Source organism: Gigantopelta aegis, chromosome 3 (assembly GCF_016097555.1).
Source record: "Gigantopelta aegis isolate Gae_Host chromosome 3, Gae_host_genome, whole genome shotgun sequence".
NCBI lineage: Eukaryota > Metazoa > Mollusca > Gastropoda > Neomphalida > Peltospiridae > Gigantopelta > Gigantopelta aegis.
In genome coordinates, this window is record NC_054701.1 from 93087413 (window position 1) to 93101741 (window position 14329).

Here is a 14329-nt window from a genome sequence, read left to right on the forward strand (position 1 = left end):
ATTCAATTGTAATTATGTGAAATGTTTGCAATGGGATGGATGAACAGCTTGTTTTGGACCAACCACTAACCCAAATTGTTCCTACATCAGGCATTGAAATAAGCATTGTGTCTGGTAACCCATTTACAGGTTACCACAAAATATAACCTGGTAACCTATAGGTTTCCACAACTATATGAAAGTTAGAATTGAATTCCTGTTACTACTACGCGGTCGTTCTGAAATTGTAACGGTGCGCGCAAACATCGGTACGAGAAACAAAATCCGGAAGTAAATTTATCTAGTGGGCACTGCTTAAACGCAGATTGCCAAAATTTGCTTTGCAATTCCACAAGTGCGCACGAACATCGGTGCAATTTTGTACGAGAAAACAAAACGCGGACGTAAATTCATCTAGTGGACGCTGCTTAAACGCGGAGTGACTTGCGCGCGAACATCGATGCAATTCCTGACGAGATAATGAAATGCAGAAGTCCTGAATGCATTGCCTGGTTTACGTTCGGAAACGAAACTACCGTTCGTTGAAATTTTTGTCGACAACGAAACACCGTTCTCGACTTCTCTAACATGTGGTAACCTCCCGGTAACCTGAACGACTGTTCTCGACTTATTTCGATGCCTGCTACATGTGAGGTTTGATGGTCCTGTAGGCATCTATGCAAGTCTGGACAAGGATTTACTGGTATGTGCAGTAGACCGTGAAAAGTAAGTCACAGTGACCTAGTGATAGAATGCGACACACCACCATCCTAAGTTGTTCCTACATGTGAGGTTTGATGGTCCTGTATGCAACTGTATGCAAGATATGATCCAGACAAGAAAAAGTGGACGAACGGACAGTGCCATGCCATACCATAATACGACCCATAGAAGGGTATAAAATAAAAAAGTTACTTTTTCAGCCATTTTTGTTCATGTAAAATAATTTATTACTGAATGGATGAGAGAAACAAATGACTCCATCATATGTGGGATAGAAAATCTATACCCCCGAGGTTTTGGAAATTTCGGCCATGGAACTCTGCAAGCATCGTCCCAGGTCTAACTTTTGGGTGTACTTTTTTTTTTATCCCATATGATGGGAGTCTTATAGTGAATCCCACCATATGTTGAAAGGAGTTGTTCAGTTTTTGTTCAGTGATGTATGTAAACAAAATACTTTATTGCAATTTGTGTTTTCGGTTGTACATCACATGCTTTCGGTCCTGATTTACCAATGAAAACACACTTGTAGTATAAACTGTTTTAAGAAAATTTACTTGTATCTTCTGTATTCTCGGTGTCTATCTCACTAGCTTACGTACAGTAAATCAGAAATGTATTTTGTACCACTATTGATCCAATGCTTGTAGGACTGCTTACTGGTATTTATATTCTGTTTAACGACACCACTAGAGCACATTGATTAATTAATCATCGGCTATTGGATGTCAAACATTTGGTAATTCTGACAAGTCATCCGAGAAAACCCGCTACATTTTCCCCCAAGGGATCTTTTATATGCACTTTCCCAGACAGGAAAGCACATACCATGGCCTTTGACCAGTTTCCTCATCTTAAATGCCAACATATAGGATTAGGCACATGAATTCTTTAGAACTCCAAAGTATCAAATTGGTTTCTTATGTGCATGCTTTTCAATCTTTTTTAGCCAAAAATCATATTTAGATGAAAATAAAAGACATAACTATGAATGAGCTTTGTTCTGGACAGTGGGACAACATGGTCACGTTTTGTGAATATGGTCATGAATGAGTTTTGTTCTGGACAGTGGGACAACATGGTCACGTTTTGTGAATATGGTCATGAATGAGCTTTGTTCTGGACAGTGGGACAACATGGTAACGTTTTGTGAATATGGTCATGAATGAGCTTTGTTCTGGACAGTGGGACAACATGGTCACGTTTTGTGAATATGGTCATGAATGAGCTTTGTTCTGGACAGTGGGACAACATGGTCCCGTTTTGTGAATATGGTCATGAATGAGCTTTGTTCAGGACAGTGGGACAACATGGTCACGTTTTGTGAATATGGTCATGAATGAGCTTTGTTCTGGACAGTGGGACAACATGGTCACGTTTTGTGAATATGGTCATGAATGAGCTTTGTTCTGGACAGTGGGACAACATGGTCACGTTTTGTGAATATAGTCATGAATGCATGCATTTGTAATCTTATGAGCAGCAATCCGTGTAGACAAAAACTAGGATGTATTATCCAACAAACTAGGATATATTGACCTGCAAAACTAGGACGTATCATCCAACAAACTAGGATATATTGACCTGCAAAACTAGGACGTAGTATCCTACAAAAGGTGCTGATCATCCTGGCAGTTCCATTAAAAAAGCAGCCTATGGTAGTTAAGAGTTTCTTCTGTTTAATGACACCACTAGACCACATTGATTAATTGATCAGCTATTGGATGTCAAACATTTGGTAATTCTGACTTGTAGTCAGTAGAGGAAACCTGCTACATTTTTTATAATGCAGCAAGGGATCTTTTATATGCACTTTCCAGACAGGACAGTACATACCATGGCCTTTAATATACCAGTTGTGGTACATTGGCTGGAACGAGAAATAGCTCAATAGGCCTGCCGATGGGGATCAACCCCAAAACGACTGTGCATCAAGCGAGTGCTTTACCACTGGGCCATGTCTCGCACCCCTATGGTAATTAAGTCGTGACTTTACCATAAGCAGATATTTTGAATACATACGATTTTCTTGTGCACATAAATGTAGGTACATCTAATATACAAGTTTTAAACCCATTTGAAATGATTCCCTCATCAGTAATCTCGTTTCAGTATTATTAAAGTTCTAAATTTTCTTCTTCAGGCCTACATATGAATAGCAATGCTAGTGAAATGCTTCTTCAATGCATATGATTATAACGGTCCAAGTCTGGCTCAGACCTGAATCAAACATGAACACACAAATCAGTGATAAACCATTTATTCACAACATACATTTATATGCACTTTCCAGACAGGACAGTACATACCATGACCTTTAATATACCAACATACACACATACAAATCAGGATTTCATGTTTTCAAACAGATACCATCTTCACTGATACAATTATGTTTGTTAAAATAACAAAATTCACAAATTTTGATTTGCAAATTGTAAAAACAAAAAGAAAACACAACTTTGTTTTCACCTGTCTGGTGGGACATATTTGAAATGTCACGTATGAATGTATAAAACTACATGTATAAACTAAAACAAAATCTGGGGCAATACGATCCATGTTTTGTTGTTAATATCCAGGGTCTTGTTTGTACAATACCTGTACTGGTATATGGAGAATGGGGCGTACACCTGGGTCCACCGACCCTTGTTTGTACAATACTGGTATATGGAGAATGGGGCGTCCACCGATCCTTGTTTGTACAATACCTGTACTGGTATATGGAGAATGGGGCGTACACCTGGGTCCGATCCTCGTTTGTACAATACCTGTACTGGTATATGGAGAATGGGGCGTACACCTGGGTCCACCGATCCTTGTTTGTACAATACCTGTACTGGTATATGGAGAATGGGGCGTACACCTGGGTCCACCGATCCTTGTTTGTACAATACCTGTACTGGTATATGGAGAATGGGGCGACACCTGGGTCCACCGATTCTTGTTTGTACAATACCTGTACTGGTATATGGAGAATGGGGCGACACCTGGGTCCACCGATTCTTGTTTGTACAATACCCGTCCTGGCATATGGAGAATGAGGCGTACACCTGGGTCCACCGATCCTTGTTTGTACAATACCTGTACTGGTATATGGAGAATGGGGCGTACACCTGGGTCCACCGACCCTTGTTTGTACAATACTGGTATATTTGGGGCGTCCACGATCCTTGTTTGTACAATACCTGTACTGGTATATGGAGAATGGGGCGTACACCTGGGTCCGATCCTCGTTTGTACAATACCTGTACTGGTATATGGAGAATGGGGCGTACACCTGGGTCCACCGATCCTTGTTTGTACAATACCTGTACTGGTATATGGAGAATGGGGCGTACACCTGGGTCCACCGATCCTTGTTTGTACAATACCTGTACTGGTATATGGAGAATGGGGCGACACCTGGGTCCACCGATTCTTGTTTGTACAATACCTGTACTGGTATATGGAGAATGGGGCGACACCTGGGTCCACCGATCCTTGTTTGTACAATACCTGTACTGGTATATGGAGAATGGGGAGACACCTGGGTCCACCGATTCTTGTTTGTACAATACCCGTCCTGGCATATGGAGAATGAGGCGTACACCTGGGTCCACCGATCCTTGTTTGTACAATACCTGTACTGGTATATGGAGAATGGGGCGTACACCTGGGTCCACCGACCCTTGTTTGTACAATACTGGTATATGGAGAATGGGGCGTCCACCGATCCTTGTTTGTACAATACCTGTACTGGTATATGGAGAATGGGGCGTACACCTGGGTCCACCGATCCTTGTTTGTACAATACCTGTACTGGTATATGGAGAATGGGGCGTACACCTGGGTCCACCGATCCTTGTTTGTACAATACCTGTACTGGTATATGGAGAATGGGGCGACACCTGGGTCCACCGATTCTTGTTTGTACAATACCTGTACTGGTATATGGAGAATGGGGCGACACCTGGGTCCACCGATCCTTGTTTGTACAATACCTGTACTGGTATATGGAGAATGGGGAGACACCTGGGTCCACCGATTCTTGTTTGTACAATACCCGTCCTGGCATATGGAGAATGAGGCGTACACCTGGGTCCACCGATCCTTGTTTGTACAATACCTGTACTGGTATATGGAGAATGGGGCATACACCTAGGTCCACCGATCCTTGTTTGTACAATACCTGTACTGGTATATGGAGAATGGGGCGTACACCTGGGTCCACTGATCCTTGAGCAAATGAAGGCAATTATTATTTATTAGTTTTAAAGTTATATTAATTAAAAAAAGAATTCAAACATGAAAGCTAAACCTGCCACTTGGTATAAGTTAACCCCAAATATCATTTAAAACAAAAACATTAATGTTATGAAGTTTACAGAACAGGTTGGGGAATACACTGGTTTCAGAGGTAGAAATATTAGCTACCTGTACAAAATAATACTGTAAAAAGAAATAATTTAAAAAAATTAAACTTTCCTCAATCTGTACCTATTTCCAGCAAACAAATTGAATACTTTTTATTCTGTTTAACACTGCAAGTTAAAAAAACAGAAGAGGCTATTTTCTTTTTCTGCTATAATTAAAATAAATACTGGCTAAAAACTGTACTGAAAGAAGAAAATGATTTAATATCGAGTCAACAGATACTTTCTGGAATATGACTTGTATGGGATGAATTGATTAGAGAATACAACTCCGTATCATAACACGACTATCACATATTTATTTGATTGGACAGGGTCACACACAACTCTTACTGTTTAGAAGTGAATGGCTGAAGAAACAAATTGCTTTTTAAAACTTTACACACGTAATGGATGATAGTGTACAACCATGTCTGCACTGAATTTTAGCAATACAATCACTGGGAAGAAAACATTACAATTCAATGGATGTCTACAGTATCCAAAACACACAGGTTAAATTTATGTTGACCAAGCAATAATGAGGGATTATTAAAAAAATAAATACATGTTCATCAATCACGAAGACTTGGATAACTTGGTCCCAAATATTTTAATTTGTATTTATTATTTAGGCCCGATGTCTTAGATGGCCATCAGTGTTGTCGTATTATTTCAATACATTTTTAAAAATGCTCACTCCAAATAATACCAATATTTGTTTTAATTATTTAATAAATCAATATATACATACATGTATATAAAATGCTAGGACCAACAATGTATAAAATGTATAGGCAATGTTAACTTGTTCAATATCATAGTACACAACATGATGTTAACAGACTAGAAATTACTATGAATGTACAGAATCAATGTAGAAATCCAGGTTTCTCTGCAATTCATACAGACACCAGAACAGACAGATATTCTCAAACTTACTGTATTACTTAAGTAAACATTAACAAAACTAGTCTTTGAAAAGCACAATGATTTTTTTTTTTTAACAAACTGTGAAACACTACTAACTGCTGAATAAAGTACAATTTCTAGTGCGTGGTAACATACTGAAGATATCTCAAATTTGTGGAACAGCCAATCTACAAATCATAAATAATCTAGAAAAATGTAAACAAGAAATCAATTCACAATCACAGGAAAAAAACTAATGTTTCAATATTTTATAATTAATATTCTGAATCTGGTGATTACAGATTTAGAAATAGCTTTAATTATTTTCAACTAGTTGAAAAAAGCTCTACAAAACACAGCTAAAATTGAATATTAATATCTCAACTTGTAACTAAACAACATATATACATACAATATTATCAATATTTAACATAATAAACATGAAACTTACAACTGATATTATTTCTTTTTTAATCCTATAACTCTGATGAATACAAAAACATAACTGTTAACGTAAACAATGAACAGTAAGATTTATTTATTTGTAACTTTTTTTAAAGCACAATTCTAATTGTACTAAGAAATTTTAACTGTTAACGCTCTAAAACCTTATTTTATGTTAAATGTATAAATGACATGAAATTATTAAAAATGATCTTGTACAATGTAAATGCATATTGTTCAACTAATTATGCGTCAACTATCTTTATATTTTCATACATCAAAGTTCATCTTTCAAGCTCATTTGGAATGATGTAAGTATATTTAGTCTACTCCCAAGCTGCTCCTTCTTTCTATCGCTAACTTTCCCATCTCTCAGCTTCTCTACCCTTGTTATTTCACTTTCAATAAAGTTGTCTCCCTTCTCAATGATCTTCTTCATAGTCTTGATGTAAATTTCAGCAGACGTTTTCTGGTCCTCTGTGGTAAAAGATTTTGCAACCTCCTCTGCTTTTGCAAGAATATCATTTCTTTTATTTCCATTGGCTGCAAAAAAATCCTTCACAATTTTGTCAAACTCCTCCAGGCAAGCTGGCAGTCCAAGCCAAAGTCCTAACAAAATGAAAATAGAAATTATGTGTAATGTAAGACAATTATAACAAAGAGTACCAGTGAGATAAAGTACATAATACGCCTGTCAAAAGTAAGTGCAGTGACCTAGTTATGGCAAACAACATACCACCATCCCAAGTTTTACTGGCATGCAAGGTTTGATGATCCATATGAATTGCTGCAAAAGATGTACTCCAAACATGACAGGCCTATACAATGAACATCCACCCACTTTCCCCCTCCACCTTCACTTCCTCTGTGTTTATCTGCCCCCCCCCCCCCCTATATCCGTCTCTTCAACTCCCTCTCTTTGTCTCTGTATCTCACTCTCTCTTTTTTGTTCATTCCAATAAACTTATGTAAAAAATAGACTAACAGGTATGATCATGTTCATTATGGATAGTGTCATAATGGACTTTGTCATCTTGCATAAATGTGTACCAAATACCTGATTCTTTCATGATAAACTTCTTGATGTCATCAGCATTTTTGGAGTTGCCCTTGTAATCAACCGGGTCATCGCGACCCTGAATGAACAGCTTGTATACTGGGTGATTCTCTTTCTTGACACCAAATTTCTCAGCTAGGTCTGCATTGTCTTTATCACCGTAGTCTGAAAATAAAGATAAAACAGTGTTTTTCGGTATCGTCAATATCACCATAGGCTTGCATAATACAATTTTTATTCCCAATATATATTAACGATACCGTAACACACAAGGGTAATAATCTCTTTATCATATAATCTCAAGCTTTATACATATTTTTGTAAACTGTACACGTAACTTTAATTCCAGTCTGCCATTAATAGATATATTCAAATGACGTATGAATATGTGCCGTGGTGTATTTTTGAATGGAAATGACGTCAAACTCCAATGACGTCATTTTGGATGTCCTTACATCAAAACAAACTAGAGCTTAACGTTTTTTGTTTTCTGAATGCTGGACAGCTTTCAGTGTAAAACTGCTATTGAAATGTTTTTATTTGATGAATATGTCAATTATGGAGTGTCACCCAAGTACGTTTACTTAAATGTCAATAAACCTAGTGCCTTGATCTCAATTAATTTACATCTAATTTGCAAAGTTATCAAATTCCTAAAGTATCACACGCTTTACACTGAAAATGTAAGATATGATAGATAGATATATATATATATATATATATATCAGGGGTGGGGAAAAATAAAATTGTCAATCGGTCCCACTTGATGTCATCATTAACGGGGGGGGGGGGGGGGGGAAGAAAGGAATAAAAAAAACCTCCACAAATTGTATATATTTTACATAATGGAATAAATAATATGAAAAAGGAATAAAAGTTATGAATTTAAATCCCATATATGTATAAAAAGTACGAATATTCAGTACTGTGTCCTGAAAATTAATAAAAGATCACACCGTTGGAAGCGTTTGACATCCTGAGCTAGCACATGTTTAGACAAAGAGATTAATAACGTCATCACTGATTGGACGAAATTTGACCTCTTGTGATAACCAGTACATGTAGCTGTTCTGCTTACTCTCACTTGTTAACAAAAAAGTGGAAACCTTTTGTTAATTTTAAAATCCTTTATAATTATTGGATAGACTACATTGAACAGTCAACAATAAATACATTTATAGATTATTTCAGTATATTTTATGCTATTTCAAGCAGTTTGTATTGCACAAAAGTCTCTTGCTTCGGACTGGGACACTCGACCCAACAAAGCTCCGTACATAGGTGTTGACAGGTGTTGATTGTAACCAGTTGCAAACTCTGGGTCCTTTGTTTTAATTGGAGTGTAATACCTTGATGGCTCTCTCACCAAGAATGGTGTAATTGTTAACATTAATTTTGTCAAAGTTGCTGAGCCGGTCAAGAGATTAAACATCTCTTGACCGGCTCAGCAACTTTGACAAAATTAATGTCTAGCCTAGTGGCTGTGGATTGACACCACTGTAGCCAGTGTAGGTCCGACTTCAGTGACTGACGATATATACTTAGGCAGACTTCAAAATCACAGACGTCTTGCCATTAGCCATATTGACCACTATTTATTATTATTTTAAATCATGCATGAGATACTGATGTCTGGGCAGGCCTGTCCACTTGACGGATAAGGATTTGTTCCAATAATAGAAATGGACAGGTGCTTCGGACCGACAAGAATGACAAAAGTGGGACCGGCAAACACACGTTTTTAAAAAATAATTTCGGTCTTGGAGATCGAGAATCGGTTCCAGACCGGGAGAAAAGGGCTTTTCCCCACCCCTGATATATATATATATATATATATATATATATATATATATATATATATATATATATATATTATATACACATACACACACTATGTATGATAAAAATAATAATATTGCATACTTTCTTGCAATTTTCTTAGTAATCAATACTGTTCATAACTATCACAAAAAGTGTATAATTTTGCTAAAATTTGCTAAAAATTAATATGCAACACTAGCAATACTATCTAAATGTTAAATAGTTAACCAGTTTTGTTTAAATAAATTCAATTTATATTACTTGGGAATAATATATTAACATTCAACTGTAGAGAGAAGGAGATATACACGTGTGTATGAAATTTAATGGGGGTTTTCTTGGTTTTTAAAAAAAAGACTAACTAGTAATATTCCAACCTGCAGTTTGAACTTCAGCAATGAGAAGATCTGGCTGTGAAGTGCTGGCCTCAGCAACTTTCTTGAATTCGTCCTGTTTTTCTCCATACGGATACGTCTCGTCAAACTTTACGAGAGCAACTTTATGCTTACTTATAATCTGCAAGAAAGGATGGAATAATTATAACCTTACAACCACTAACTGTCAAATAGTTTGTTTTCACTGTCATTAACTTTAATCACTAACCATCCTTACTTCATTTCACTGAATTATTTAATATAATTATATCACATTTGTGCGACATCAGTTTTCAACAAATGTTTGAAAAAGTCACTAGCCCCCACATAAAGTTATATAGTAATACAGTGGATCATTTCCACTAGCCCAGACCAAATATTCACTAGCCTGGACCGTGGACTAGTAGATTTGTCGAACCATGGCAATATTTAACAAGCAAACTCACTGTTTTTCGTCTCGTCATCAAGTGTTAAAATATTCGACAAGTTGTTCCAAATTATTGAATAGTGATCCATTATTTTTAATGTACATGCTATCCATTGAACGACTCTCAAAATCACTTTCAATCTGCTGTCCAATCAGACCACCAGCCTCTTTCACATTTCCTGTTAAGAAGTGCATTTGAATGGTCAGTCAATTTGAAAACAATTTGGCGGTTTGAACTCAATGGTCGGCAGGTTGAAAGCAATGTTAAAAAGCAAATAATTTGTAGAGTCATTTAGCATTTTCATTAAAAACAATGGATCAAATATTTAAAATTTTGGAACAATTTGTTGAAAATGTTGTAATCGGCTGTTAATGTCCGACCACTCAGCCAATGAAAAACATTGAGTTTATTAATAACATATATGCCTCTTATATTTCGGACACCCCAAATATGCCAAAGACCTGGTTTTTGGCATATTTACAATAAAAAACCCTCATAAAAACAATAATTCTGCGAAAATCGTATCCAGTAATTTTTTAACAGGTTTCCATCATCACAAGGTACGAACCGAAAAAGTGTTTCCCATGAAATTTGAAATCCTATGGCCTGCCCAAAACAGTTTAGTCTACTGTGCCGTGCCAAATTTCTTGGGAAATATTAAAAACCTATGATTTTATTTTGGTCTACGTGTCAAAAATTATATAAGTTATCAGCATAAAATCTTAATCTTGCAAATTTGCTACAGGAAATGTTTTACGGATGCTGGATGCTTGGGCATGATCATTTCCATCAAATGGATTCACTGAGATGTTCCAAATTCTCAAATGTTGATCCATTGTTTTTATTGGAAGTGCTATTTGCTAAACAACTCTCATCATCACTTTCAATCTGCCTACCAATTCAGATTGCCAATATTTTGAAACTGGCTATCAGGAATCCATCTGATTGGTCAGCCGATTTGAAAAAGTTGGTGCTCTGAATGGTTGGCAGATGTTGAGTCATTTTGCAGATATTATGTCAAGAGTAATTAAGTGCTTCTATTATAAAAACAGGCCTAATGAATCAATATTCATGAATTTGGAACAACTTGTTAAAAATTTGGTAATCGATGCCTACTATTTGGTCAATGAAAAATAGCGAGTTCGCTTGTTAAATATTGCGCAAATGCGGTAATACTAATTACCGACAACAACCTCAGAATTTACTGACAACAAACCCAGAATTACTACACTCCCAACAGACATTGAAATATAATGTGGACAACTTAATTTTGTTTAGATGAAAATACACGAATCGTAGTCATAACGGCCCTAGTACTAAACAGCCCTAACAATAATTGGCCAAAACGACCTTAAAAAAGTCAAAACGGCCAAAGTGAAAAAGTTAAAACGGCCCTTAAGAAAAGTTAAAACGGCCAAAGTGAAAAAGTCATAATGGCCTCTTGAAAAAAGTCAAGACGGCCTTAGATATAATACTTTAAAATTTTATTTCTACACAAGTGTCAAGAAAGATAACTGTGCAAAGACAGTTTTAATAGTAAGGTCTCACGTCGTCTTTTTTATGGTTGAATAAACCACAGTTTAAAATCTACATATGTGGTAGTATACTAGTAGATCTGTACTAATATGTAGATTTTAAGTACAGGTACGTTTTGGAGAAACATTATAAATAGTTATTATTATAACCATTCCAAACACACATCGCCCTAGCCATTATACAAGAGATTGTACCAAGCACAGGGCGCCCCACCCCAACCCTACCTCGCAGCCCAAACCCCAAGATTCTCAGTCTGGAGCTCGACGCGGTAACACGTGTTTGTTTCGCTTGTGCACACTGCATGTTCTTTCGCGGCTTAACTTGGGAATCCTTCACCTCGTTGTTTTTGTCAGCGAAGTGAAGTTTTCTACTGCATGGGATGTATGCGGCCATTGGAACTGATTGAATGCTGGAATGCTTCTCGTTTCGACAGTCTGCACCACCAGGTTGGATTATTCTTTTTAGCGAGATTCCTTGCCTCCACGTCATTTCTCCGGCTAATTATGTCAACTTATTTTTTTGTGTGACTCGTATGACGGCCATTCTGCAGAACGCCACAGTTGTTCGCGTTTAGTCTCTACATGTCTGAGCCTGTCCTAGCAGCACTGGAAGATTGACCGCCCCACTCTTAAGATGAAATAGGAAGCGGGGTCGGCCCCTACTACTCTTTTCTAGATTTCACTTTGCTTTATAGTGATACCATCTCGTATCATCCGGAGTCGGGCCCGTCCGCACCACTATACCAACCCATGACGACTGGACTAAATCCTAGTCTGATACTCTCTCTCGTTCAGACGGATCCGGCTTCTCATGATCTGTATTTCAGCACAGCACTACACATTAAACGTCTATCGACTGTCAATCTAGGGGTTTTCTTGACAGGATGCAACCCATCTCGTCCCTTTAAGCTGTGCACCCAAATGGCCTTAACGAGGCCACTCGCGTGGACACATCGATCGGACTTTAAACTTTTAGATCTGCGTTCAAAATTTTATGTCGAAATTACTTCCTTTTTTTTAAATATTATTAAGTCCGATCCTCTCTTCTTTCTCTTATTTAATTTTGGACTGTCCTTCTAAAATGCTCCAAATTATATAAATATTCGGCAGAGCAGACAATTCTTTTTTATTTTTGGCTTGTAACCTTTTTATTTAATCTATTAAAGCCGCACACCCTAGTTCCATCCAGCGAAAATAAATTATAATTTGGTTAATCTACAAACCTGTAACACACTTAGATCACGTTTTTATCAAATGGAGTGAAAAAGCAGGTCTTATATCGATAAATACCATGGGAATCCCCATGTCCCAATTGCTTGAAATAATTTTGAAAGTTAGTATTCTGATGTCACCAGTAGATGTCGCTCAAAGCACAACAATGCCTACGTCACGACAAATTTCAGAGACTTGGGGTGCGTTCGTTTCACCTCTCCTGGACATGTTCCAACTGTTCTGTCCTGGTTGTATCCCCTCTCCAGATATCGTAAGACTTAGCAAAATGATTGGTTTTAAGGGTTTGTAACGTTTTGTTTTGAGACACTTACTTGTCTGAACTTTGTTGTTACTGAAAATGTTCACGAACTGTGAAGAAAAATCTCACAAATGAACAACAACAAATCGGATGTTGATTGCGCGAACCGTGCACGAGAAAACAAACCGAACCAAAATGATAATGGTCACGTGATATACCAACGTTTATGACATTGAAATGGAAATATCCCCTCAATCAGGATTACCAAAAAGCACTTCAGGTAAATGGAAATGTGTATTCTAAATAATAAAATGTAAGTCAAGTGCAATTTTATTTGTGAAAAATGGGGTTTAATAGCGAAAAACAACGCCGTAATGGTTAACAAATAGCCGTAACTAGGGTGTGTCCCTTTAACATTTTTACTAATTGCTATTTTCAAAATTCTGCCCATTTTCAACACACCACCCCCCCCCCCCCCCCCCCCCATCCTGAGTCGGGCCACCGATCTTATACCCTAGTGGTATATGGGCACGTTAAACTAGTTACCATCATCATCATCTAGTTGGACCGGTAGGGGACTAAAAATGCTTTCACACAATGGCTGTTAGTTATTAAGTAGTCTGTTCATCCAGTTGCCTACTTCACATGATTTTTGTTTGGCACAATCATTGTGCTCTAGTGGTGTTTTTAAAACAGAAACTTTAACTTTTTGTTGACGGTAATTCTAAGGCTATTGTCGGTATTTGTCGGTTGTTGTTGGTAATTGTCGGTAATTAATACGACCCCGCAAATGCGATGTGGCCAATTTGATTACAAGCCCCTCCTATTTGTATATAATTTGATACATTGAAGCGAATCTGGCGTCAAATTAAAGCTGATGGCAGTTTGGCAGATGCAGCAGACTACTTTTGTCTTTTATCATGTAGGTCCCAAAAATTTCTTCAAAATCACAAAAAAAATTCCAATTCACAACTTTGAAAATAAGTGCTCTTACTTTGTCAAAGACGCCAGAGTTTAAAGGTACGGAACCCTTGACTATTTCGCCTTGAACAAGACAGATACAACCCAAAATTGCCAAAGCAACAATAACAAACTCCCTCATGTCAGCCATGCTTTCTTGTGTGATGATGTGGACGAATCAAAGTGATCGACTTATAAGACTAGACGGAAACGAGAGTGTGTTTACTTATA

General features: G+C 37.3%; 1 protein-coding gene across 8 annotated transcripts; it reads right to left on the bottom strand.

Annotated features, from left to right (window-relative positions):
- Positions 1-2946: 2946 nt before the first annotated feature.
- Positions 2947-14290, bottom strand: LOC121369364 (endoplasmic reticulum resident protein 29-like). 8 transcript variants are annotated; one of them, XM_041494404.1, is made up of 5 exons: positions 14133-14290; positions 9708-9846; positions 7510-7674; positions 4326-7061; positions 2947-3303 (listed from the first exon to the last, which is right to left on the bottom strand). In XM_041494404.1, the coding sequence occupies exons 1-4, from the start codon at positions 14247-14249 to the stop codon at positions 6730-6732; spliced, it is 753 nt and encodes a 250-aa protein (XP_041350338.1). In that variant the 5' UTR covers positions 14250-14290; the 3' UTR covers positions 2947-3303; positions 4326-6729. The 8 variants fall into 8 exon arrangements, with proteins under 8 accessions (XP_041350338.1, XP_041350337.1, XP_041350336.1 ...); XM_041494403.1 differs by having other exon boundaries at positions 2947-3786; positions 3891-7061; XM_041494402.1 differs by lacking the exons at positions 7510-7674; positions 9708-9846; positions 14133-14290 and adding an exon at positions 3891-4325 and having other exon boundaries at positions 2947-3413; positions 4436-6724.
- Positions 14291-14329: the final 39 nt, after the last annotated feature.